Source organism: Plodia interpunctella, chromosome Z (genome assembly GCF_027563975.2).
Source record: "Plodia interpunctella isolate USDA-ARS_2022_Savannah chromosome Z, ilPloInte3.2, whole genome shotgun sequence".
Taxonomy (NCBI): Eukaryota; Metazoa; Arthropoda; class Insecta; order Lepidoptera; family Pyralidae; genus Plodia; species Plodia interpunctella.
Window position 1 is genome coordinate 10,728,135 of NC_071324.2, and position 27,023 is coordinate 10,755,157.

Sequence of the window (27,023 nt, forward strand, 5' to 3'; positions counted from 1 at the left end):
TCACGTTAAGGACGTACTTTTAAATGATAGTATTATCGAAATCCTAGTAGTTCGTAGCTTTGAGAATCTAGATCATAAATATTTATATTAAATATGATGTAAAATATTACCGGTGAAAGTTAGTTTGATTCTGGCGTTCACTCTATATTATTTCGATTCAAGAGGTGTCATTTAGTCACATATGCTAGCTAATTATGTAGGGGAACATATGCTTGGTTATGTATTTTTCGCCTACTCCTGGCAGTAGGAGAAAAACCAAGAAGTGCTGGCTTGATGTCCTTTACGATGATATGCGTGCCAATGGTCTAACAACTAAGGTTGTCGAAAACTCGGGTATAAACCCTAATACTCTTCGGTGCAGCAGCTTCTAAAGCTAAAATAGCCATGATAATTGCCAATCTTCTGTGAGAAGCGGCACTATAAGATGAAAAAAATATTTGATGCGTTACGCGTTGCGCAACTAAATCGGTTCAGCGATTTAGCTGTGAAAGTGTGACAGATAGGCTTAATAATAGTATGCAATTTATAATATTTATTAGTATTCATAGTTACTTGAAAAAATTTAAAGCAGTTTTCCGAAGAGATAAAATAAAAATTAAATAATAAAAATATGAGTAAGGCTTCTTTTGTAGCGCGTCTGCTGCGACGATGAAGAAACACTAAACCCACAATGTCACTCGGCCGGTCGACGGGTTAATAGTACCTGCATATGAGTGAGCTTGGAGAAGTGCCAAGCATTCCTCAAGTGTCAGCAGCTGCGAGGGTCTCCAGCTGAAACTACCAGTACAGCAAAAAGAGTGCACCGAAGAATAATCTTAAAAACTCATTAAAACAACTATTACATTTTATTTGTCCAGCTGTTGAAATAGAATGTCGGTACATTCGACATGTTTCTATTTTCATCTACAATATTTTGTTCTATCTGTTTCTAAGTCCCTAACATTTTTTACCTTCCAGAACGTAGTAATTTTACCTGTGAATATTACTATGTTCTGAAAGGAAGGAAGACATACCGAAGTTACCCTCGTTTAGAACATTTTACGATCTCGGCTACCTCGTTGTCGCAGTTATAGCCTCCTCTACATTGCTGATAGGTAGTTCTGCATGATTTCGGTTCTTGTTTACTATTAGTTGCTGCGGTGGAGCGTCAGAGTTCGGGGCCCGCTCTCTTTCTCTTTCATCTGAACGTTTTCCAGCCTGCTTCCACCGCCCATAAGCGTCGGAACGCAGAACCCGTTTTTCTACTTTCTTCGATCGCGCCATTTTCAGCACCCTTATTAGTAAGAGCATTTCCGAGGGACGTTTGATTTTATATTATTTATATCGAATATCCGCGTAGTCTGTAAATATTTTCTGTTTCGTTATACAAACATGTTTCTTCCATAAATTGTTTATATTGGCTTGGGCTGTTTTCTCACTATCATAAAATCTGTTTCTATTTAACTTGCCCGATCGACGTCAATTAAACAAAAACATGCAACTTCTTTTTCAATTTCCATATAGTCTATTCATGGTTTTCTTTCTGAACAGAGAATTAGTTCAACTCATAGATTTAGAAGGCCCCGCGCGCTAGTTATACTACTATTAATTGGGAACAAGTAATTTAACAATTTTCGACATATCTACCGAGAGCTGAGCTGAGTCGAAGTCGTCTGGATTTTACCTACAAAATTTACTGATCGCATTGACTACCGTTCCGCAGCTCCAATTAATCTGACAAGATCAAGAGCCTGGAGCGTTGGCCTACCGCCACGCGTCAGGAAGACACATAAACACGATCTTGGCCAGATCTTGACCCATTAACCAGTACAGATGTCGCTTCAAGTATTTTTAGCCCGTGAGCGTAGATCGTGCGCGTAGCTGCAGTCAAGCGAACACGCTGTGGACGGCATGGTTGTCGACAATGACTACCAGGGGCATAAGGAGGAAGAAATCTTCTCTCTCGGAAGTTAAAGTGGCTGTGATTGGCGCGCCTTCAGTCGGCAAAAGCGGTAGGTTTCTGTTTTAATGCCAGATGCGTTCGAATTTTGAAAATTCCAGTGTTGTTTTTTCGTTATGTAAGTTTTGTGATGTGACTTATGTTCATATGTAGTCAATATTTAGAATCGTGTTTTAAAAATGAATCATTATTTATTTGTGATGAAAATTTATAACTATACCCATTTACCTGATATATTTATGAAAGTAAACTTATTAAATATAAATTGTTTAAGAGAAAAGTGGCGACACGAGAAAGTTGAAAAAGGGGAGAAGAGAGTGTCATGTATGTGCCTAAACAGGTACGTTTGATAGCTAGGTAGGATCTAAGAAGACTTGTGGAATTTCTATTTTTCATTGAAAATTTAGGTGTTCCTTTAGTTTGATCGAAACTAATGTTTCTTATAAGACATAGGTGAATATAATATACCCTACCGAGTTAGGTCCAAAATCAATTTCCTTCTTTAGTCCTTTTACCTACATGCAGTATTCAAAGGTTCCGTTTTGCCACTTTCATCCTGAAAACTAATTAGATAACTCTTTATTTCAACTTCGAATTCCTATTTCTTTAAATGGTTATTTCTACAAACCTCAAGTTTTTTTTGTAGGTATGTTGAAATGCAACACTAATTTCATCCGTCCAGCTGATAGATTACAAATGTTGTAAAATATTACTGTGGCAATGTCCGCATGTTTATTATTCCTACGCACAATTGTTCATAGTTAAAAATAGTAAGCTTTACATATGGCATAATTAGCTTCAATGAGGATTTAGGAAACAGTGATGGTGCCAGGCCGTAGTGAAGTCAGCTGTAGCAAATTATAGGATTAATTTTCTTATTTAGATTCAACTGCGCTACCACAAAGATAGAACGAATAATTTTACGGGGCTGATACATATTTTTTATAAAATATCTGTAATTTATGCACGCTATCTACTTTGGAACCTTTCATTTTCTTTTCGCGATACACTTGGCTACTTTATTGCATACTAGATGTTGCCCGGGGCTTCGCTCCCACAGGAAATTTGAGATAAAATATAGCCTATAGTAATCTTGGATAACGTACATTTGTAATGGTGAAAGAATTTTCGAAATCGGTTCGGTAGTTTACCTCTTTACAATAATAGTATAGAGATTTCGGTATCTTTTTAGTGCAAAGATAAAAGAGATATAATTTTATCTATGGGTGCAGGTATAATTAGACATCAAATCGTTTAGAGTGAGGTTCCGATGACTTTCCAACTTGTACCGAAATACGCTGATGGACTACAAGTGTTTTCTCAAGGCCCCAATATTTTCAGCTATAAATACGAATATTTTATTTGCGCTCAAAAATATAAAATTTATTCTGTATGATTGATTAGTAGTCTGTTTGTAATATTTTATTGCTTTGTATGTGTAGTAAAAATAATTTAACTACGCATCCCAACTAATATTATAAATAAGTTTGTTACCTCTTCAGGCCTTATCTACTGGACCGATTTTTATGAAATTTGGTACACGGATAGAAAATGACCTGGAATAACACATAGGGTACTTTTATCACGAAATTCCCACGGGAGCGAAGCCCCGGGCAACATCTAGTATGCAATAAAGTGGCCAAGTTTATCTAGTATATAGTCTAGTATTTAAATAAAATTAACATTCATCTAGATAACTACACGAAACACAGACGGGAAATTATAAATTATTTACATTATAGTATATAGCATAATAGTAATAATGTTGTTAATTTTTCCAAGGAAGTAGTACCTAATTACTTTGTGATTAAGTAGTTATAATAATTAATAGCTTGTAATATAAAAACAATCGTTACATTTCTTCGTTAGATTATTCCATAACATCACAATGGACAGAAACCATAGAAGGAAAAATACGTGGCGAAAAATCACGTCCACAAAAAAACATACCGCAATTGCTGAAACCGCAAGCGCTGAAGTAAAACTTTTCCCAGAATTTCTTCGATTATGTTGGTACCATGCACTTTGCTATACACAAAAAGGTTTTCATCAATAGATAGTGTGATTCCTAAGGAAGTTTTATGTAAATAGTTATTCATCTAAACCTTATTAACTCGTTGTTCTCCGCGAACTTGACCTCGCGAACACAATAAATTTTTACTGAATTGTGAATATTTAAAAAAGGACTTAACCGATTTTGTTGTCCCATTGACAGATCCTTTCATCAAAATAAGACCAACGGTTCGAAAGTTATCGCGTTACGAATATATACATACAAAAAATGTATTTTTGCCCTAAGTTGATTGGTAATGAGAGCACCAGAGCAATCTCTCGTTTCGTAGGCCAAGATTCAGTCTGGAGTCACTGGACTTTGGATGGTAATGTCCACTACGTGGGTTCCTTTGTACCCCTTAGTTTATTAGTTAACTAGATTAATAAAGCTCCTATCTATGAATTTTAAATGAATTTTCGAATTGTTTTATAAGTACACTTTTGACATAGATTTTAAAAAATATGGTTTTTACTGTTTTTTCCATTTGAAATTACTTTTCCTCTGTACTTCCCAATGAAAATAAACTTATTAATTTGACAATATCCATTTAGAAAATATTAATAATTATATTTAAATATTCTTTTATGAAATGTCGGAAAATGGCACTTGTCAGAATTCCGTGGAATTATCAATCCGGGTATAGAAGAAAATTATATTTCTGTAACAAGCTTACAGGGCAAACAGCGTATGTTATTTGTTGTGGTCGCGTAGTAGTGGCTTGGCATACCACCAAATTATCTCAGGAGTTCCGACTGCTAAACTAATTACTTGTAATTGGCGCAAAACCACAGAAATATTATGTTATTGTACCGTTGATAAACAAATTGGCTATTACGAGCTTTAGAAAACGACTATGAATGAACTACCTATACACGCTTGCCTTTGACCGGTTTTGATAGACGGTGCAGTGTACTTCAATGAGACAAAACCGCGATGCGAGATGTAAATATCATATGATGAATAGTGTGCTATATAGTATACTAGCGACCCGTCCCATTTTCGTCCTGGTAAAACCATAATATATTACACCTAAACCTTCAAAATCCTTTGCGTTTTAAAGATCATACGGACAAACAGATAGCGTAAAGCGACTTTGTTTTACTACATACCATATGTAGTGATAATAGGTAATAACAGACACAGCTATATACGTCCATATATGATGCATTCGCGTCGCATCCGCGCTTTGTTTCAATAAATACGCGGGGTTTGTCTAAGTACCGGCGCACTGTCAACAACAAGTTGTCAGACAACTGTATGGATTCTAGCATTTTATTGTGAAACAAATGTATAGTAGATACATTACAACAAGAACGATCGTTCTAAAGTCGCGGGCGGCCGTTGTAACATTTACGAGGTGCCGAAGGTGCCATGATGTGCCACTCAGCACTACACATACATTTTATGTATCGTAAAACAATTCACAATACAGTTTTAGAGCTTGTACGTACAAACATTAAGAAAAATAGGAAGAAACAATGTTTCTACGGAATTAGATTTACTCGAGTGGAGTTATTTATGGGCCAGTAAAATAAAAATTTATATATGTATGAATAACGATGGATCTTTGGATAGTTATGTATACTTTTTCGTTATTTTTTTCTACAATATATAATGCAATAAATCGTCATAATGATTGTCATTAAGTAAGTACACATGCCGTAATATTTCGAGTTTATATTTAGATTTGTTGTTTTTGAAATTGTAACTACTTGATCATTAGGGAATTACTAAGTACTTAGTTACAGAACGGTTAGTTGACAAACGAACACACACACGACATATCGTTATTTAATTCGGGAGAAAATATCATACAACATGCTTGGTATACCAAGGTGTGTTTACTGACCTAATTAACACAAACAAAATACAATTGAGTGCAAGTGCCGTCATGCATCGAGGCAACTGGGACTATAAACAAGATGCAGGGATTAACTCAGAAGTGTGAATTCTCAAGTTTGTGATCTAAATTAATTAATTTAAACATTATCTAGACGAAAAAGCGATTAACAACTTTAAAAAACTTTAAATAAATTATCAATTACAGTGCAAACCTGCACTCTAATTCATAATTTATGTATTATATGGTAATTTATGTATTACATGACAGATTGGTTTACAAACTCATGAAGGACGAGGATTCGAATCTGAGATCTTTGTATCACAGGCAGAAGGTCTTATCCACTGTATGACCACCGCATTAATGCTTCTGGGTAGGTACACTAAATGAAACTCCTTAGTGCCATGCCTCATTGCTCAGTCGTGCTCCGTTATGGTTCGTTATAGGGTATGTCACTGATATGCGTTGACGTACGTGAAACTTAATACAATTTCTTCGTTGTTCTGTATTGATCCGTCGACGGATTTCCGTCAACGTGACGGAGGACGACCCAGCTGAGCAGTGGGACATAGCTCTGTTTCTTTTTTGGGCCAATACAAATTTCAAACAATATAGAACACATAGATGTTACTATTTTAGTGACGTGACGGCCGACACTCATTTCAGTAAAATGGCGCTGTGTTCTGAACTCCGAACACAAATAGTTGTTAATAGTTCAGTGGGCGGATCCCAGAATAGCTGAAAAATATGAATGTTTCAATTACCTTGTCATGTATTAAAGCTATTACAATACTATATGTACCTATTTATAAGTTAAGTTAAGGAAAAGGACTACTTAATTATGAATTTCAAGTTAAATTTGATATTTCAATATTTCTGTTTACCTGACCTGGCTCACTCGGTATCGACTCCCAACAAAGAAATCTTTGCCTCCAGTAGATATACGAGTAGTACGAGGCGAACAAGTGGCATATATAGCCTAGGCATTTGACATGCAAAAATAGCATTCCCAAGGAGGGTTTACATCAGTCTTACGGGCGGTGTTTAAATCTCAGCCATGTCTTCAAAGTTTGAAAGTTATTTTTTGGCCCGGGCGTGGTCGCGATTCCCCGAACACAGCCGGTCGAACATGCGGAGATGAGGTATTAACACATAATTTGGATCACTCAGGAGAAGATAAGAGAACTACTCGCTTGAATCGCCCCGTAACTACACGAAAATATATAAAAGCCATGTAAAGCCGATAACTTGGATTCGAAATGAGGACTTTGCCAACCAGGCTAAAAAGGAATTATATGCGAAGTTAATAGCGTTCGAAAATAAATATTATGCAGCTCAAAGTCCGATTTTACACGGTCGTTGATGGGATCATCGGTCGTCATGTTAACAACAGGAAGACACATGCCATGCGATCTACACAGACCGAATCTATATACTAATATCAAAAGTCTGTCACGTTTTTAATGCTAAACCCACAAATCGGTGGTTTATTAGATACCGAGTAAAATCTATATTTTTACAAATAATTATTCTTGATACTGAATTGATTAAGTATAATTACAAAAAAAATCACATTATAATATCGACATTCATGACCCGACCTTGCCACATACTAAGTATATCTGTACTGTTATAATTCCTCTTACGCCACTTGTACGATTTCATCTGCAAACTTTGTTTATAAATTCCGTTTCTCCTACTGTTTTATTTTGTTTTGATGGATCTATGTTTTGTTCTATGGATCTTTCCAATTATTCACATATTTGTTGCAAAATGTGCTCTTGCGGAAGCGGTGGTGGTGTAATGGTTAAGACGCCTGTGGATCGAAAGGTCTCAGGTTCGTATCCTACTCGTGCCATATGAGTTTGTATACCAATCTGACTCATATATCTATTGTAGTTTTCATCTACCATCACTTGCTTCCGGTGAAGGAAAACATCGTGAGGAAACCAGCAAACGTTTGGTTGTCAGTTTAGTTCCCTATTGTGTATGCGACTATCTGCCACTAGATGGCGGTAAGTAATCATAAAAGTCATGTCAGATGCCTTTAGGCGACTTGAATAAAATTTGATACCAGTGTTAGCAATAACACACTCGATATAATGAAAATGTGGTCTATTTGTTGATTACGTTGCGTCATCTTCTACTGGAACCTTACAAGAAGACGTATTAACGTAGGTACTAGCCCCTCACCTTTTTGCCACAGAAGAAGAAGTAGCAATTATACCTATTAGCAGCATCTGATCATGAGTGGAAGGAGACAGTTTAGAAAAATAGATCCAGAGGACTGTGGATCCAGAGGAATGTGTTGGAACACATATATTTATTTTATCTATAGTTGGAACGTTACTAAGTCCTGTGTCGTCTCTTTGCCATATTGTGTACGCATCGTGAAAAAAAGAGAGGACGTGTGTACACACGCAATGACAACATTATGAATGTTTCAATAAATTAATTTAGATCACAAACTTGAGAATTCACACCTTTTCTGAGTTAATCCCTGCATCTTGTTTATAGTCCCAGTTGCCTCGATGCATGAGTGCACTTGTACTCAATTGTATTTTGTGTAAATTAGGTCAGTAAACACACCTTGGTATATTATTTGATTGTTTCTGTCGAATGTGTTGATGATATATTCTGTATTTGTATATCGACTAACTAACGTGCTGGAAATAAGAAGTACCTAATTCGATATTATGTTTACGATTGTAGCACCTCCCGCAGCTTCGCGCCCTGGGTTCCTAATTAACCTTCCCTAAAGACTCTGGTAATCTGGCTTTTATGTCACTATTGAAATTATTTCTGTATATAATCACGTCCAGACTAATGAAGTGGTTCCGTTTATGAGAAAGGTCCCAATTTAGAATAGTTTCACATTGGATATTTACACAACTATGAAATGCAATGCGCCGCCTCAGAAATAGCTGTTTCGCTGTTGTTCGTTGTATTGTTGATAATTAGTTTAAACTTAATAAGAAGTGAGAAATTTTATAGTATTGGCTGGCAGTGTTAGGTCATGCTGAGAAGTTTACGCCCTGGGCAAACACGTTTAATACCCTCTTGACAATCAGTCGAATCTCATGGACACTGAGTTAGGTCCATAATGCACGAATTTTACGCAGAACGAACGCGAACATTGCGTAGTTTGTATGAGAGCTTTTTACCGCAATGAATACCAGCAATGTATGCTGATTCTGCCAAAATGCGTATTACAGAAAGGATCAGTCGTTCAAGAATAAATATTAGAAATCATATTGTCCGAACTGGTTTCTCCGACACATTAATCCAAATTTTAACAAAGCTAAATTTCAGAAGCCATTCATTACAAAATATAAGGTATATTTTAAAAAGGTATTTTATTATAATCATCATACAGCACGCGGGGTCCGTGGTACCGGAGACTTTGGGATTTTTTGAACTCCAAAAATAGTTATGGTTTGATACTACCCTTTATTTTGCGCTTGAACACATGACTTTTGAACAATAAATTGGATACGACCGTTTGGTGTCGTAAATGTTCGAGACTCAACGGATAGAAGTTTTTATTTAATTGGTCAGCCTCCGCTACATATTCTTTATAATAGATTTTAGATTTTTTGATCTCTGAACATAACTCACTCGAATCACTATCTCATTTTTCAAACGGACATACAGACAGACATAATAAAGACATTCTACTCTCATTTATTTTAACTGAAATACGACTTTTAATAAAGTGTGGGTGGTTTTGTGTCGCCAAATATTTAGTAAATGATCCCCAACTATAACGTTTAAATGTAAGGGCCATATGATCGACTGAATTTGCAGTAGACTGTACTTGGCTAGCCGTCAAATTATGAGAGAGGCGACAATGAGCGCTTGACATTGAGGAAATTTGCATTACATACGTATTTGAAAATGTGGTATTTTCAAATACGTATGTAATGCAAATTATAAAAAACTAAATGAACAAAGTTGTTGGTCTAATAAAGATATAAATAACCTTTTGTATTGTTGTACCTACTTAATTGATTTCAGCTCTAACCGTCCGGTTCCTTACGAAGCGATATATCGGCGAGTACGATCATCAACAAGGTTGGACACTTTTTTATTAAGCTCCTAATAGATTATTAAACTATCTACACTCGCGTATCGCCGAACTTGACGGATTCGGCGTACATTACTGGCTTCTCGTTACAATAACATAAAAGCTACGCAATGTACATGCGTTCGCGTCGGTATCTGTCCGAGTTCGGCGATAGTGTGAAGCCGGCATCATAAAGCCTATGTAAATAGCGACCATATTTTTTTGTTTATTGGTGTCTTAGCCTTATGTAAAGAGATTATACACAGGGACTCGTGAGAAAACGGAATAAATCAATATGCAAATCAAATATTTGTTTTCATTTTTAAAATTAAATTTAAAAAGTCAGATTTTGCGAAATTATACATTAATTTCCGGTAAAACTTTATTGCTAAATAAATAATCTGGGGGCATTCCTTATGGATAGGATTTAGTAAGTATACTTACTTATTTAGTTTAAATTCTTGATACAATGTTGAATTGTATTATTTCAGATAGCAAATACAAGCATGAGGCAATGTTGGATGGGGAACCAATACTGTTTGAAATTTTGGATACGTGCCCTAAGGTAAGTTGTGGAAGTGTCCCCCACCCGAGTTAGGTCGCATGTAACTCCGAAATCCATCAAACTCACTGGAAGTAAAACTCACTTTTAATGGAATATATAAAAATAATAATAATCATATATCGCAAGCCTCTCAAAGGACCGGACTATGTGCCGTGAATTCCAAAAGAGGAGAAACATAATAATAATATATTTATTTGCTCAATAAATATATATAGTTAAAAAATCAGTTCTGGGCTCCATAGTAGGATTCCATATTTATAATAATATATAAAAACATATTTTTAAGTGTGAGTAGGTATACCTAACATATATACTCATCTTGCAATATTGCTATATTTTTATTAGCAAAAACGGAAAAATGGTATTACAACTTATACTAAATAAGATAATATTGATTTTATTTTTATTAGGATAATTATAAATTTATTAGGTAAGGAAGTATTATTTTTCGTGAATCGTGACTATATATATAAACTTACTATCTATCTAATAAAAATGTCCATTGGTATTTTTTAGTTAACTTAATTGAAATAAATTGATAAAATGTGACGCTAATCAACCAACGGCTCTTATATAAGGTATATTATTTTCCCAGAATATTGACGAGTTACCCGGGAACGATATCGCGCAGTGGGCTGATGGCCTGTTCCTGGTGTACTCCATCACCGACCGCGAATCGTTCAACTATGTGAAGAGAGCCAAGCAGAGTCTGCAGCCAGAGATCCCCATTATCCTAGTGGGGAACAAAGCGGACATGGTACATTTAAGACTGGTGTGTTGGTGATACAATTTATTTAATTTACTATTTCTTTATTTTCATAGAGTATTATACAAGATAAATATTATTAAGATTATTTAAATAAGTATTAAAAATTAAATATTTCGTCCAGCGCGTCTGAACGAGGCAGGGTTCCAATAATGCTGGCAAGTATTTCCTCGCTATTGAGCAAGGAAGCTGCTCTGGACTTTATTTTAAACAATAAACGGCCTATTAATCTTTATAATCTAACTATTTCTATATGTCAATTGTTTTTCGACTTCAAAAAATAAGATCTCAATACGCTGCTATTACATTTTCAGGTTAGTCCAGAAGAAGGAGAGATTCTCGCGAAAGACTTCGAGTGTAGCTTTGCAGAGGTGGCGGCGGCGGAACAGGTCACCCAGGTCGGAGAGGTCTTCCATGAGCTCTGCCGGGAGGTGCTGGCATTGAGGAGGAGGGCCAAACACAGTCTGCTGGACAGAATGCTCGGCTCCAAGACAGCCTACAGAGTCTATTCTAGGGGGAAAAGTGATAGTGCATTGCCAAAGGATTAGTGGAATACTGAACTGGAACTGTGATCGGACTTGCTTGTTGATAGTGAAGGATATTTCTACTTCGTCCACATATATAAGGACACTTCAATGTAATGTTCTTATTTATCGGTGACGGTTGTATGTTGTTGTCGATTATTGATATTTTCGAAAGAACTTTTAGCTACAACGAAAGTGCATATTTATATTTATATTTATATTTATTGTATTCACCGTTTCCTTTCAGGCAAATTATGGGTATTGTGTCCAAAAGGAAAACGTAACACTTTCTAAATAAAATTAATCTTGTGTAGCATAATTTTGTAGTACCATTTTTTTAGTTTACGCCAAGAAAATACATTGATATAAAAATGCAATGGTGGCGCTATTCAATTCAATTGTCTTTATTGTATTCATGGTAAAATACAGGTCACACAAATAAGTAGAGGTACAACATGGAACTACAACTCATTTACATTAGGATTAATAATGATAAAATTTATAAAATTATAAGATGCATAGGATAGACTTGTGAGCAAGGAGCGCCTTCTTAAAAACCAAAGATCACGATAAAAACCCAAATATTGTATAGGTTGCGTAGTTTGTATGAGAAAAACCAGCAATATACTTCGATACCGCTTTGGCGAACTGTTTGCCGACAGTGTGGAGCCGGCAATAAATAAATATAATTATTCTACTAAAAATCTACTATAATTGAGCGTACCTATTTCGTGATTACAATGCATTTTTATAACGTTATATATTTACAATATCACATTTAAAAAAAAACAAGCGTTTTTTTATTAAACCGGCCAAAGAGTTATTAATTTTAGATTTATAATCAATTCAAAAATTTATGATTGTCTACTGCTTTCAGGTTGTGACTATGGTTTGGTTAGTTTGTAAGTTATCCTTACATATTATAAAAAGAAGTCCCCAATTATGTCGCGTCTATTTGTCTGTGTGTATGAACGCGAAAAACTCAAACCCTTCCGGACGGATTTTTGTACGGTTTCCGATAGTGTGCGGTTCCTGAAGAAGGTTTATGTCTATAATTTATTATGGCTTTACCCAAGCGAAGCCGAGACAGGCTGCTAGTTAATTATATTTGTGAAAAAGAACTAGCTTGAATCGGGTACCTATGGTGCTGTATTGTATACACAATTTTACAACGTTGGCATAGCCACACAGCTTTTGGCACAGTATTATAAAAAATGATTACCCCATTTTTATGAAAATAAATATTATTTACCAATGTAGAATAAAGAGGCACATAGCATAATTGAAAATGACTACGAGAGGTTTATTGTATTAATTAAAAAATGTACTTCAATAAACGAGTCATTTTATTTCATATAAGGCATTATTAATAATAGGCATCTTCCTGATCTGTCAATGTCAGGGGCATCACAATAGGCAAACAAAAATTCTACGATTAAAAAATGACTAGCCGTCACAAAGGCAACCCGGAGTCACACCAAAGGGTAATCTGGTCAAAGTAGCCCTAAATTAAAAGCAGTGGAGTGCCAACCCTCGTCGCAGGGGCAAGGGCTACAGCCAATCACAGCGCTTTATTCCAATCACGAACAACAATGACAGATTTAAAGATGGCACCATGGTTTTGGGTTATTATTTAATAAATTGAATAGTTAGATAGCTCGTCAGTGTAAATAATATAGCTCTGTATCACAAAATTCGTTATTTTCTGAGCTTTGATATAGAAACAATGCAGATTATAGAGGTAGAAAGTATTTTATTCATGGAAAGTACCTACTAATAATTTTATTATTTTGTAGCATGGCAATTTCAATATCACAGGAAAGTGAAAAATGTTTACAAGTAGAAAGGTTCAATTTCCAAATTTTATTTTCTACGTTCAGTCGCACATATATTCGCTTTTGAATTATTTGAATAACTATTTATTGTATGAAAAATTGGAAAAATACAAACATTTCTACAATTTATTTTTTAGTTAAACACAATTTGATCGGATTTCGTAACACTGGGATATATAACAAAAGGGATCATATTTGAAAAAAGGATCGAAGTAGACTTAGATTTTAGCCAAAATTAGAAGATAAACCTATTTATTTATTCCCATAACATAACATACTCTGTAACTCTCTAACATAATATACTCTGTAATTAGACTAACAGTGGAACTTTAATATTATTAGGATATAGTATAGGTAGGGTACATAATTTGTACCGTACAAAGTACGTGGTTTAAGGATAAAAAACACATTAAAAATAAAATAACAGGTAAACATTTCTATACCAAAATATAGACTAATTAATGAAAATAAATATAGCACTCATCATATTACGGTTTCAATAGACTTATCAATTCATTCCAGCGATGAAGGGGCGGGCATGGGCGCCCCCCTCTCACAATCAACCCCTGCGCACGGTGCGCGTGCGTCACTTTATCATCAACCTCTGACGTAAACATCCTTCCATTTTCAATTTTCAGTATCTCATATGTTGTGACCGGTGACAATTTTTAATTCTAATTTTGTAAATGTAAATTGATCAAGTGCGTGTGAAGTGCAGTTATTTTGAGATTTTTATTTTAAGGTCAGTACTTTCACATTTATTTTTTACTACGGCTAAGCGAAATATTTTTTTTTTCATATGTGTATGTCTTGTAAAATTATTTAAGCCTACTAATTTATATACAAACTTATAATTTTACTTGCTTTTGCTTGTAATTTCGGATGCGCGTGCGTCGTTTTTCCCTTTCCCGTAGGAATTTCCAATAAACCTATGTGCTCATATTTTTTTTTGTATTATAACTCATTTTAAAAAATATGAAAATAAAATCATAATTCTGAATGTGATTTCCTGAAAAAAAAATCCGTTAGGAAGATATTGGTACAAACAAATATATGGACAATTTAGGCTGACCGTGTGTTGTCTGTCAGTCAGTTACGAAAAACATAAAAATATCTATCGATATTTTATTTAATTACTGCCCTTGCGACTGATTTTTACTTCAATCTTTATGTGTTTGCGAATTTGGACTCATAGTTATCGGTTTATATACTAATTCTTCATCAATCATGATGTACTTACTCATTAAGGATCATTGTTATGTCATGCATTGTATGAACAAGACTCAACGGCCCATACTAAGAAGTAAGTTATGAAAATTAGTAATTTTTAATGCAAAGACGAGCCATGAAGTCGGCAACGCGTGCGTTTTAACAATGTATTGCAGTCATCAACAGGCAGCGGTAACCACTTCCTATCACAAATACTGAATAATATTAATAGTATATAAAAGTCATCTAAATGTAGTTAGTTAATATAGTAAAGTAGTAGTATAGTTGTAAAAGTCACGTCAGACGCCTTTAGGCGAATTGAACAAAACCAGACTCCAGTGTCAGCAATCGACCAGTGACACACACGAAAAGAAGAACTGTGTCCGCCGGTCACTTTGGTTTGAGTGGAAAACAGATTTTAACAATATAAAAAGCTTTATTTCCTCATATAGAGGTACAATTTTGATTCGTATACCGGTATAAGGTCATGAATCTAAACATGCTCGCACAAATACTAACTTATCCATTTATCTTGTATTGATATTTGTTAACTTGGAGCCTGTCTGACGTAATTATTAATTTCGAGTGCTTGATCTAAATCATCGCCCAAGACGACATTGTTTTAACCGTGGTAGGTCGCGTCACATGCGCATGCGCATGCATGCATGATCATGCGGGTCAGATCGCATTATTTTAAGAGATCATCTCCTTTGGCAATTATCATTACATGTGGGGTAGAAACTTTATTTATTTAACATTTATTTACCAATATGGGACAAATAATAATAATATATGAACTTTATTGCCCATAACACATTAGGTACACATTAGGTAGGCGGACTTATTGCTCAGCAATCTCTTCCAGCCAACCTTTGGGTAAAGAAGAGGAACAAATTAGCAGGGGGTGGGCGCAGCAACCAGCAAATACAATAAACATAATTATAAATATACATACATTTACTTACATAAATAGATACATAAACAAACATTCTCTGCCAGTCAACCTTCGGGAAAAATTGAAAGATAGGTATCTATCATAGCGATAAATGTAAGTATGAAACAAAAATAAAATAAATAAAATTATATATATTATTATATACATAAATATACATACATTTTTAACTTTGGTGCTATTATTTGATTGTTATTTGGTGCTATTATATAATTGTATACATTCTATCACAAAGTGATAGAGATATATAAACCTTATAGCTCATAAACCTGCAAAAATATTTTACTGGCGATTTAACGCATTCTTTAGTATGAAAACTATGAAACTATTTAGTCCATATTCAATAAATTCAAAAGTTAATAGATTAGCGCTCTTAAAAAAATAAAGCATACTTTAAGCTAAAGAAATTTTTTGTCACTTTCGCACTTAACAAAATTTTACATTTGACAGAACGAGAAAAAATACTTTATATATTTTTGAAGAATAACAGGGTAGATTCTTATATTTTTTATTACTTATTTGTTAAAATAAAGTTTTAGAAGTTGTACTCATTCATAGGTATTCAATAAAAGCCGAACAAGTTGTTTAATTTTTAATATTTTTAATTTCGCAGCGTTAAATTAACGTTTTATAGAGTTGGCAGTTTATTATACTAAATTAATTTGCTTACTTGTCATCTCGATAACGTCGGATTAATGGCCTCTCGCCACGCCTGTGTGGAAGGTAATTTTGTTATGCGTTTCGTTAAAATTGTTATCGGCTTTTTAATTCGAATTATCGTCAAACTCATTTCTGATGGTTCAACAAGTAAGTTTTGTTCGGATTTCGCGCTTAAACTTGATTTAAAACACGTATATGTGTTCTTGTCTGACTATTTCAGCATTTTATTTAATTAGTTGCTCATTTTTTATTAATCTTAATTAAAAACATGTAAAAGGTTAACTTGAAGCTATGTAAATGTATTTGCAAAATGTATTTTTAGTAGCAAACGCAGTTATTTCATTAAAGCAGTTATTGAAATTTTTTCAGAACAATCGTAGACAATTTGCAAAGACATTTTTCCTATTTTGTTTCAGGTTCTGTATAATTAATAATAATTGGTAAATCTACAAAAAATATATTGTAAGTCAATGTCCCTACATTAACATCCTATCTATATAAAATAGATATGTAATCTAAGACAACAATACGCTGTTTATTGTTACAACAGCTGCTAAAGTCAATACAAAACTCGAAATACCGCTCTGTAGGATTTGCTAAACGCTCCGATGAAAAAAACTGCTTTTTGCCATCCAACTAAACTGCAAGAAGCTACCGACTTTCCGATTTCATTATTGGAATCTTTTGTTGTTAACCCTCCGATGCGTACCGGGTCCATTCGGCCCAAGCTTCTTTATCCGCTCCATTGTACCATTACCGAGATTATCCCATCCTAAAATCCTAATTACCTGTTTTGCTATAGTAAAAAATATGCAATTTCGTTTAGAAGTGACCGACAGACAAACGCGGGGTGAGAAATCTGCTACTGTACGTTTTTGAGTTGTCTTTTTGGTATTGACGCAAACAATGTTAAGTATTCAATGTTGTTCTGGGAAAGAGGGTGTTTAGCTCGCGTCCGTGGACACACCCTGTTTTTGTCGGTACCTATTCTAATCGTACGTTAATTTTATCTAAAAATACTAATTTATTATATTTCCCTCGTGTACTTACCTGTTTGTAAATAAATTTAAAAAATATAATTAAAATTCCTAGACCAACTCGCTACTCTTTCTATGGTTTACACTAAGTAAATTAACAGTATACTTACGAACAAATATAATAAAAATCACAATTCACACGAAAACAACCTATATTGTTGCGCTACATTTTAAATCAATTAAGCATTTGTCATGAATGGCCCTTGAAGTAATAGCCGTTTAGTTTTAAATTTACAAGTATCAGAACAATAGGCATTACGCGCAAAACTCTAGTGCTTATGGCTTTGTGCGAAAAAGATGTCAGTTTCGGCCGTAGCTGCATTTTGCTGCTTACATTTTACGATTGTTCTTTATCGATTCTATTCTTACTTGTTTCTTTTATTTGAAGAGCTCTTAAAAAACCGCGACAACGCTGTACTTGAGATGGTCTCACGGTACGCTGTGTGAAATGTCCTTTTTAATATTCTTTTATGGTGCCAAATTTCCTTTTGATTTGTTATGTTTATTGTTACAGGAATTATGAGAAAATAAATATTGGAGAAATCATGGAAATGCAGTCATTGCCGGCATCTTCAAGTAAGTTAGCTAAATGTGGATTTTTAGTTCATATTATCTCGCCTCCTCACATGTTGCCGGTTACATTCAATGCTCCTCCGAATGGCCCGTCCCAAGTCCATAGTTTGCGTGGTCCCTCCTAAGTCCACAATTTGCTTAAAAAGTCAACCATAAATATTTGGCTATGCTTTTCCAACCGGCTGCCTGACGTCAATCCTCATTGGAGATGGCCTATCAGAAGTTAAGGTATGTGTCTCTTAGTCGCCTCATACGACATCCACGGGAGGATTTGGAGTACTATTCTAAGGCGGGGGGGGGCCACACGCCACCTTATTTTTGGTTCATAGTATTTAACTTTAATAATAATTTACTTGTATCGTAGGTGCAATACAAGTAAAATATTGCTTTTATGTACGATATGTAGTTAAAATTTTCGTATGAGCAACAACTGTTAACCACGGTGTGATCCGCATGACAAAGGAAAAAATGAGTACCTGACAAAAATGCCTATGTTATGGAAATAAACGAAAAAAATAAAAATAAAAAAATAAAATATCCTTGTCTCTATCTGATAAAAAGCTCACTTTCAATGTTGCTGAAGTGGCGAGCAAAAGTTTTTAATATGTAAAGGCAAACTCGTTATTATTGGTATATATATTGTGTTTGTGTCTATTTTGGAACTCGACAGATCGTCCGAATTTATAAAACAAAAGTAAACAATGATCCTAATAAACGTCAAGTGGCATGCTAATATTTTCGAGCTATCAATTACTAAACAATAGGAGTACTGCAATTGTAAATAATTAGTTACAGTGTATATTGGGGTGATGGTAGACGAGATGACGTCATTTCCCTCATCCCGGAGTTCCCACGGGTCACGGAGCATCTGTCACTGCGCTTCTAAATACACTCATTTACAACAACAGTAGGTCACGCCAAACATGCACTTTTGATATATGAAAATTAATTGCCTCGTAAATTTTAATTTCATTTCGTACATTTAAAATTTGGGAAATGTTAATTTTTATGGAAAAAGGAATTGATTATTGTATGTATGGCCAAAAAATTGAATAAATAAACTAAGTACCATACCTATTAATATAAGTTGTTACTTGCTTATTTTCTTTATATGAATATTTATAAATATTACCACTTTAACTCTAGGTAAGTATGAGTATTATGTACCCATTCATTTCATTGTAAGAATTTAAATTGTAGACGAGGTTTTATTTTATCTAAAATTTATCAATACTGATCAACAAAAACCCTCTCATTAATCTCATTGTTAAAAACGGGAATTGGTGTGGGAAACGAATGATTGTCGAAATTGGCAGTTAAAATATCATCGGTAGATCGATTAATATGGTCGTTGTGACCCGTCACGCGAGAGGGTCGGAGGACACAGGTGAGCATTCGCACGGTTAACGCGATACTATCGCACCGGACGGACGGACAGCACGCACGGGTGTGATGAGTAACTAATGAGAAATGAACTTTTGACTGTATTTTTTATTATTTATGATTTTGCATGGTACATGGCAATTGAGGGTTACATTAATAAAAATATAATGCTCTTTGTAAATGTCACACGTATGTATATGTTGTATAAAAATAACTGTAAAAGGTTTTAGATTCAGATTTTATTGCAAGTCACAAGTTTTATAGGTTGGTTACACACCCTGCAAGAGCACAGCAAACGTAGAGGGCAACTAGATAGACTATAAGGGACTTTCTAATATTTGAATGAATTTATTTATTTAATCTACAACACATAAGCAACTATTTAAGCAAATAATAATATAATACTTTGTTGACTTTGGATCAATTTTCTTTTTTGTTTATCTATGATATTACAGTATATACGTCCTGCTGTATATGTATATAGGTGTCATAGTTAAAATAAAAGTTAAAACATAGTTCTAAACCGCCAATTTTTATCTGCCATATCAAAGTAAAACAAACACATTAACACAAACACAGATGAGTAATGGAAACTAGGGCAACTGTCACCACATCGGTAAACAATCTATTTTCAACTACAATATTTCGGAGAGATACAAAATTACATAGAAGTAGTAGTATAATGTAAAATCATAAATCGAAGCAAGGGCAACTGTCACCACATCGGCAAAAAATCCTGGTTCAACAATGAGTCGGAGCGTAACGACATGGGCCGGGCCACGGGGCTCCGCCCACTGGGGTGGCATGACGTTAAGTGAGCAACCTTAGAATCAATTTTTAAAGGTTAACAATTACCTATAATGTTTGCTTTTCTATAACAGCGAAAATAGTGATCATTTTACTAAGTGTTCACAAATTGATTTTTGGATTGATTTTATCCATAAATCAATTTGTGAAAATTAAAATGAAATAAAAGTTTGTTAATACTAAATAACAGGTAGATTATTTACCACTAAGTAGTTCTTGTTTAGCTTCTTGTTTTCCACGTCCTTTTTTACGGAATGAAAGGTGTCCTTAGAACTTGAACAAATCAGTTGTGATTTGAAGTTCTATGCGAAAATCTACCAATGCGAAAGTCTTGGTTGAGTAGATAAATAGTGAAGAAGTAACAAATGAACAACGAAAAAGTAACAATGGCTTCGCTCGGCTAAAACCACAATAAATTATACATCGAAGCCTTCTTCAGGAGTCACGTTATGTATTAGTGATAACCGTGCAACAATTCGTCCGGTAGATCTTTTGTTTATCGCGTTCATACAGACAGTCGCGATATCGACTTATGAAACGACGCGATGCGATTTATGAAATTATTATTATTGGGATTTAGTGAACATTCCAAAAGAAAGTTGTGAAAGTTGGAATTAGATTTTGTGAAAGCCAAATAAGCGAGTTACGATGTTTTACGAAAGGTCATAGTGTGGTCTGAGGGCCCATCTCATGTATCTCAATACATACAGACTATACATGCTACAGATAAAGTTTTACCCCAAAATATAAGGTTTTGCGTAACAAAATTTTTAAAAACAACATATTAACATAAAACACTGTCCTATATTATACAATCTTCATTTTTGTCAATCTGAAAGTCCTCGTCTATTTATCAACATGTAAAAAAGTATGCTGTTTTAGTTTAAGACGTTCAAGTACTACATACGATCCCACGGCCGGAACGTACATCAGTGCGACTTACAAGATAATAAACTTTTATTAATACACCTCCCAAAACATCAGTCGAGAAGGCACAAAGGCAACTTCATTCAGCGAGATATACCATCTCAAATAAAGCAATAAGTACACGTGAATACACTTGTGTGGCAGGAAACTCGGTGTCGGATGTAAGACGTGGAAAAAAATCACAAAACTGCCCATAGACAATACGGGATAAAAGCTAAGAAGTGGGGCTCGGGAATTTTACGTCTCAATAAAGCGACCATAGATAATGACAGGTTCTCTGCGTTGTATGTGAATTAAAAGTGAAGTCATTCATCCGTATTCACTTTGCCGTGTGAATTGATTTTTGATGAGCCCTTTTTGAGGGCAGCTGCATTCGCGAGTTGACATCGACTTGTCAATACATACCTAGCTATTACCTTCAGTCGTTAGTCAGGGAATTGAGTGATGAATAAAAAATGCATATACTTATAAACAAAAATAAGTTGTGATTTTTAATTTTTTAGAATAAATAATAAGTAATGAGTCGCAAACAAACAAAACTCGTAAGGGTACTTTTATGAATGAATTTAAAACTCTTGAGTCAAGGTCAAAAGTAGCGTAGCATGGCTCTACGAACATATAGTCTCGTAGCCAGGTCGTAGGCGATCGTAGAGGTAAGGTCTACAATCGTAGTAACTAGAATCCTCTACGATTTTATCATTTTCCGATATATAGGCGCATGATATTATATATCATGGAATGTACTGTTAAATAGAAAAATCTACGATTTCGGTATCAGGTGTAACGACTAAACATCATTCTGTATAATAAACTAATAAATTATACTAATACTAGCGATCCTGCTTTGCTTGGGTAAAAACATAATTAATTATATTCCTAAAGATTACTTAGGAATCACACTTGTCTATTTTGGTATGAGTATGAGATTCCGTGCAGTAATTTTTGCAGCATTTTGCAGTAGTAGTTTCGTGCAGTAATATATATATATATATATAAGGATTGTAAGTATTGTGGGCGATGTGGGTTAGTGTAAACGGATGTTGGTACACGAGTAGAATATAAAGCACTATTGTACATAGGGCAATTTCCATCACAAAATCTCCACAGGAGCGAATTCCGGGACCCAGCAAATAAATTTTAATGAACACATATGATTCAGGCCGCATCCTTTACGACGTGCCCTGCGCTGTTTGCCGCGACCACTCCTCCGGCAAGCACTATGGTGTGTTCGCGTGCGACGGCTGCGCAGGATTCTTCAAGCGGTCAGTCAGACGCGACCGACGGTACACATGCAAGGCGCGCGCGCCGGGCGTCTGCCTCGTGGACAAGGCACATCGGAACCAATGCCGCGCCTGCAGACTCGCCAAGTGTATCGACGCTGGCATGAACAAGGATGGTGAGGACTTTGATATCATAATGATATATATACATATAAGAACAAATAAAACAGATTGAATTAGCAAAGTAAGTTCGAAACTTGTGTTATGGGATACTAACACAACGATACTATATTCTTTAACCTGGGTCTTGGATGTTTATATATATATATGTATATATATGAACATCCAAGACTCAGTTCAATCTGTCAATCAATTGACCTGACCGGGGCTCGAACCCGGGACCTCCAGTGTAGCAGTCCGTTATTATGACCTCGGCCAAATGAATACTGCATGAGTCGTCTCGTGAAGCTATATCTTGTAAGTTTTAAGATTTATTACTTTCACAGCGGTGCAACATGAAAGAGGCCCAAGAAACTCAACGATAAGACGTCAAATGGCATTGTTTCTCAAAGATCCAGCGACGCCTCCAGCTTTAGACCTGGCCTTGCCGAAGCACACTATAATGCCTCCACCACCAATGATGTTTCACAGTCCTTACCCATTTACTAGAATTAGTCTATCGACCCCACCTTTAATGCCATGTCCAATAAAGATCCCTTCGCCCCCTCCGATCACAACCACGTTGTTGACCCATACAGAACCTGAAGCGATGTGCGAAGCCGCTGCGAGACTCTTATTTATGAACGTTAAGTGGACCAAGAATGTCCCAGCTTTCTCCACATTATCGCTACCTGATAGACTACTTTTATTAGAAGAATCTTGGAGAGACTTATTTGTGATCGGGTGTGCACAGTTCCTTTACCCTTTGAATTTGAAAATACTAGTCGATGGGAAAAATCCTAGAGTTGATATGAAAGAAGTGGAGGAATACGAGATGGTGTTGTCTGAAGTAGCAAGGGCACGCCCTGACAGCAACGAGTACGCGTGCCTCCGAGCAATAGTCCTATTCCGAACTAGTTTCGGGGAGAAGAGTGGGGGAGGCAGCCCTGGACAGGAATTCAGGAGGATCCAGGATCTGCCGGCCGTGGCGGCGCTGCAGGATCACTCCCATATGGTTCTTAATGAGGTAAATGCCACTATTATTATTGATTTTCACGTAAGTAGTTTTGAATAATGAATTGACTCGCATTCAACCAATGTTCAACAATTTAATATCGATATCGATTCATAGAAGTATTTTTCCTAGGATTTTTATTTTTTAATTTTATTATCTAAGAGTTATTTTTCGCATATAATCTTATTTCACAACTTTTTATGATTTTGCAGAATATCTTAACATTTTTTGTAAACAAATTTCACTCATTTTTTTTTTTCAGTACACAGCCAGAGCATACCCCTTAGAAGCGTCCCGCTGCGGCCAGCTTCTGCAACTGTTGCCCAGCATCCGAAGAGTTTCCTCTGTTACCATTGTGGAGCTGTTCTTCAGAGCTACCATTGGAGACATACCCATTGAGAGGATCATTGGAGACATGTACCGAACAGGGAAAGACACGGTCTCCTAGATATTAATATAAATGACGTGCGTTTAAAAACTTCATCACTACCAATATTTATGGTACCACGGACGAAATATAAAGAAGAACCCTGTGTATAATTATATGCACTGCTACAATGAAATGCGCACAGTACGAATGTAAAAAAAACAGGGCTTATCTATTATTTTATATAATTGCCGTACCTCCTCGCTGCTCCGTCTGCCTCAGCCTATTACGAGTATATACAACATTTGTCTCCTCTTTACGTTTGCTTCGAAATCGTGTGTCAACTCGCTACCCGGTCGAGTGCATAGCATTACAATTATCTCATTCATACTAATGGCCACAAAAAGTGATATTCTTGCCTTATAATTTGTTAAATACATAATGATACAACGCAATTTGCAAAATATACGATTCACTATGTAAAAATTGTATAATTTATGTTAAACTTTTTTCAAGTGAGTTTCATGTAGGGGCATGAGCGTAGGGTATGAGTAATGAGAGTAATAGGTGTATGATATGAACGACTTTGTAAAGTATATTTTTTGTTTTTAGGTATATTTAAGTTTCTAGTCAACTCTGGTTTAGACAACATTATAATAATAGGTACCAATTTTCCATAACCCATACCATTTATTTATCATTCCATTAATTATACAAATATAGTTTCACTATTATTACGTAAAAACTTAATGATAAATAGACATAAGGTGCTAAATAACTGTATTTGTTAATAGTTGTATTTTTTGTGAAAATTATATTAAATTAATATTGATTAGAGTTACTCTTAATTCACGGACTATTTAAGGTAAATTGAAATGTATATAAGAAACTTGGTACGGATTACACCATGTTTGTAACCTGGAATCTTCCAATTTATACTTATTACATATATAATTATGTAAGTACATAAAGACTGTAAATAAATCAATCAGCATATGAAATAACATACTTTTTCATTTCAAATCCTAGTTTTATGTCATTAGTCATATAGGTCCTCCAGTGTATCGTAAAACTTCTATCTAATATTTGCGTATTCTTGGCTGCACACAGAGTTGTGACGCCGTGTTTAATGCATAAAAAGAGAAAAGAGTGCAAAATTAACTTGATCTATACTCATAAAATTTTGGCTTATAATACTGATAAAGGAGAATTTTAGTATATGTAAATTAAATAGGTTCGATTATATAGATAGTGTATTTATTAAATTTAAACTTTAATAAAAAAGAAATCATTAGCATAACATTACAACTCCAGCTGCAACCTCCTATCACAGGCAAACAGAGTTAGAAAAGAAAGAAGAGTTTTTTTTTTAATATAATATATGTTTATGACATACACACAAAACAGATCAGATGCCCGCCACTAGGTCTGTCCATCGACATGTGTGCGCATGAGCTCTATATTTGTCCAAATCCCCAACTAATCTCCAACTTTTACGAGCTTTTGTTCACTCCCTTTTAAGACTTTTTTTTTTGCTATAAAACCAATTGAATTCATCGACATCGACACGGAAAATTTAACTTTATTTCTTTCGAAAACAGTTCAAAATCGAATATCAATGTGAGTGGATCATTGCTAAGGAAAAATAAACCCTATAATGAATACGATAGGATTTGACATTGAAATGAAGTTTGATCGAGTAGAGGTTTGATCGTGGTTCGGCTGGCGTATTAACTTCTGCAGTTTATAGTCTTTCGGTCTCGTCAATTTGTCTATTGTCATTCTGACATAATAGCCCAGCCATCCCCATATTATAGGTTGAAACCCGATGTCAGTTACCTCGATTTTTTGACAGATACTCGTCACCCTTCTCTATCGCACGCAGAATGTTTTGGATATGTATTGTCGCCAGTTAGGGATCCGTACCAGAATCCGGAACCAAATTTTACATTTATTTTCAAATGAAAGTTGTAACTTTGGTGTCAGCTCTCCTAGTTAGTGATTCTGCACATACGGATATAGAAATAACATAACATAAGTACATTACATTAGTATTAATTTAATTATATATTATATAGGTTATTTTATTTATTTTGTCCAGGTTCAGTGCATTCATCATATTCTTACATAGGTACTCTGTTTGAGATACAATCAACTTATGTCCACTGTTAAGTTGATTGTATCTCTGAGGACCTATGTATGAATATGATGAATGCACTGAACCTGGACAAAATAAATAAAATAACCTAAAGATAGTCTACTTAGACTACCTGAGATACAGTCAACTTAGTATATATGTAAGTAATAAATACACGACGCATGTACATGTACAGAACCTTATGCTCAAATCCGGCTCATGCTTGCCATATTTTTTTTTCAAACATTTGAATTGAAAGAGAGGGTAGAAGGAATTATTACAGAATAAAAGGCCTACTTAGCAAAATATGGCTCGATTATTGAGTGAATATGATGATGTCCTATAAAAGGGAAGTTCCTTTATGTTTGTGTCACATCGTGGGGCGAGACACGTGATTAAATTACTTGATGTGACTTATTTGTCATCCCAACATGGAGCCGTATTGATCTATGCTGTCATCAAATGATGCGCTTACTATTATTTTTATAGGTACCTACCTACTGTAGGCCATACAACAATTTTAGGTATAGACTATAGTTAATCAATTTACTCGTATTGCCAAGAGTGAGGGAGGTAACCACTACGAGGTACGATTAAATGGTAAAAATCCCGAAATGCGGCTACACTATAATCTCAGTTTTTGATAATTATAAAACAGTGAAGGAAATTTCTTCAGATCAATAATGAAAAACAGTTATGAAAATAGACTAAAGGATTGGGGCAGATCAACACGGCTCCGCCGATATATGGTAATACTAGCTGCGCCGCGGGGCTTCGCTCCCGTGGGAATTTCAGGATAAGAAGTACCTTATGTGTTATTCCAGGTTTTCTACCCGTGTATAAAATTTTATAACAAACCGTCAAGTAGATTTTGCGTGAAAGAGTAAAAAATATACATACACTTTATATATATCGGTGACATACACACATACATCCTCACAAACTTTCGCATTTATAATATTATATTACTAGGATTATTAGTAGCAGGA

General features: G+C 35.0%; 2 protein-coding genes across 4 annotated transcripts; both read left to right on the forward strand.

The window, feature by feature from the left end:
* The first annotated feature begins 1,841 nt into the window (after positions 1–1,841).
* On the forward strand, positions 1,842–13,090 carry LOC128683205 (uncharacterized protein). The gene is made up of 5 exons (XM_053768552.1): positions 1,842–1,991; positions 9,850–9,906; positions 10,390–10,463; positions 11,059–11,235; positions 11,544–13,090. Exons 1-5 carry the CDS (start codon positions 1,904–1,906, stop codon positions 11,775–11,777), a joined length of 630 nt encoding a protein of 209 aa, XP_053624527.1. The 5' UTR covers positions 1,842–1,903; the 3' UTR covers positions 11,778–13,090.
* Positions 13,091–14,026: 936 nt separating this feature from the next.
* LOC128683265 (nuclear receptor subfamily 2 group E member 1-like) lies at positions 14,027–24,901 on the forward strand. 3 transcript variants are annotated; one of them, XM_053768699.2, is made up of 5 exons: positions 14,027–14,330; positions 17,961–18,022; positions 22,296–22,532; positions 22,863–23,542; positions 23,793–24,901. In XM_053768699.2, exons 2-5 carry the CDS (start codon positions 17,992–17,994, stop codon positions 23,976–23,978), a joined length of 1,134 nt encoding a protein of 377 aa, XP_053624674.1. In that variant the 5' UTR covers positions 14,027–14,330; positions 17,961–17,991; the 3' UTR covers positions 23,979–24,901. The 3 variants fall into 3 exon arrangements, with proteins under 3 accessions (XP_053624674.1, XP_053624675.1, XP_053624673.1); XM_053768700.2 differs by lacking the exon at positions 14,027–14,330 and adding an exon at positions 15,643–16,556; XM_053768698.2 differs by lacking the exon at positions 14,027–14,330 and having other exon boundaries at positions 15,643–18,022.
* The last annotated feature ends 2,122 nt before the right edge of the window (positions 24,902–27,023 follow it).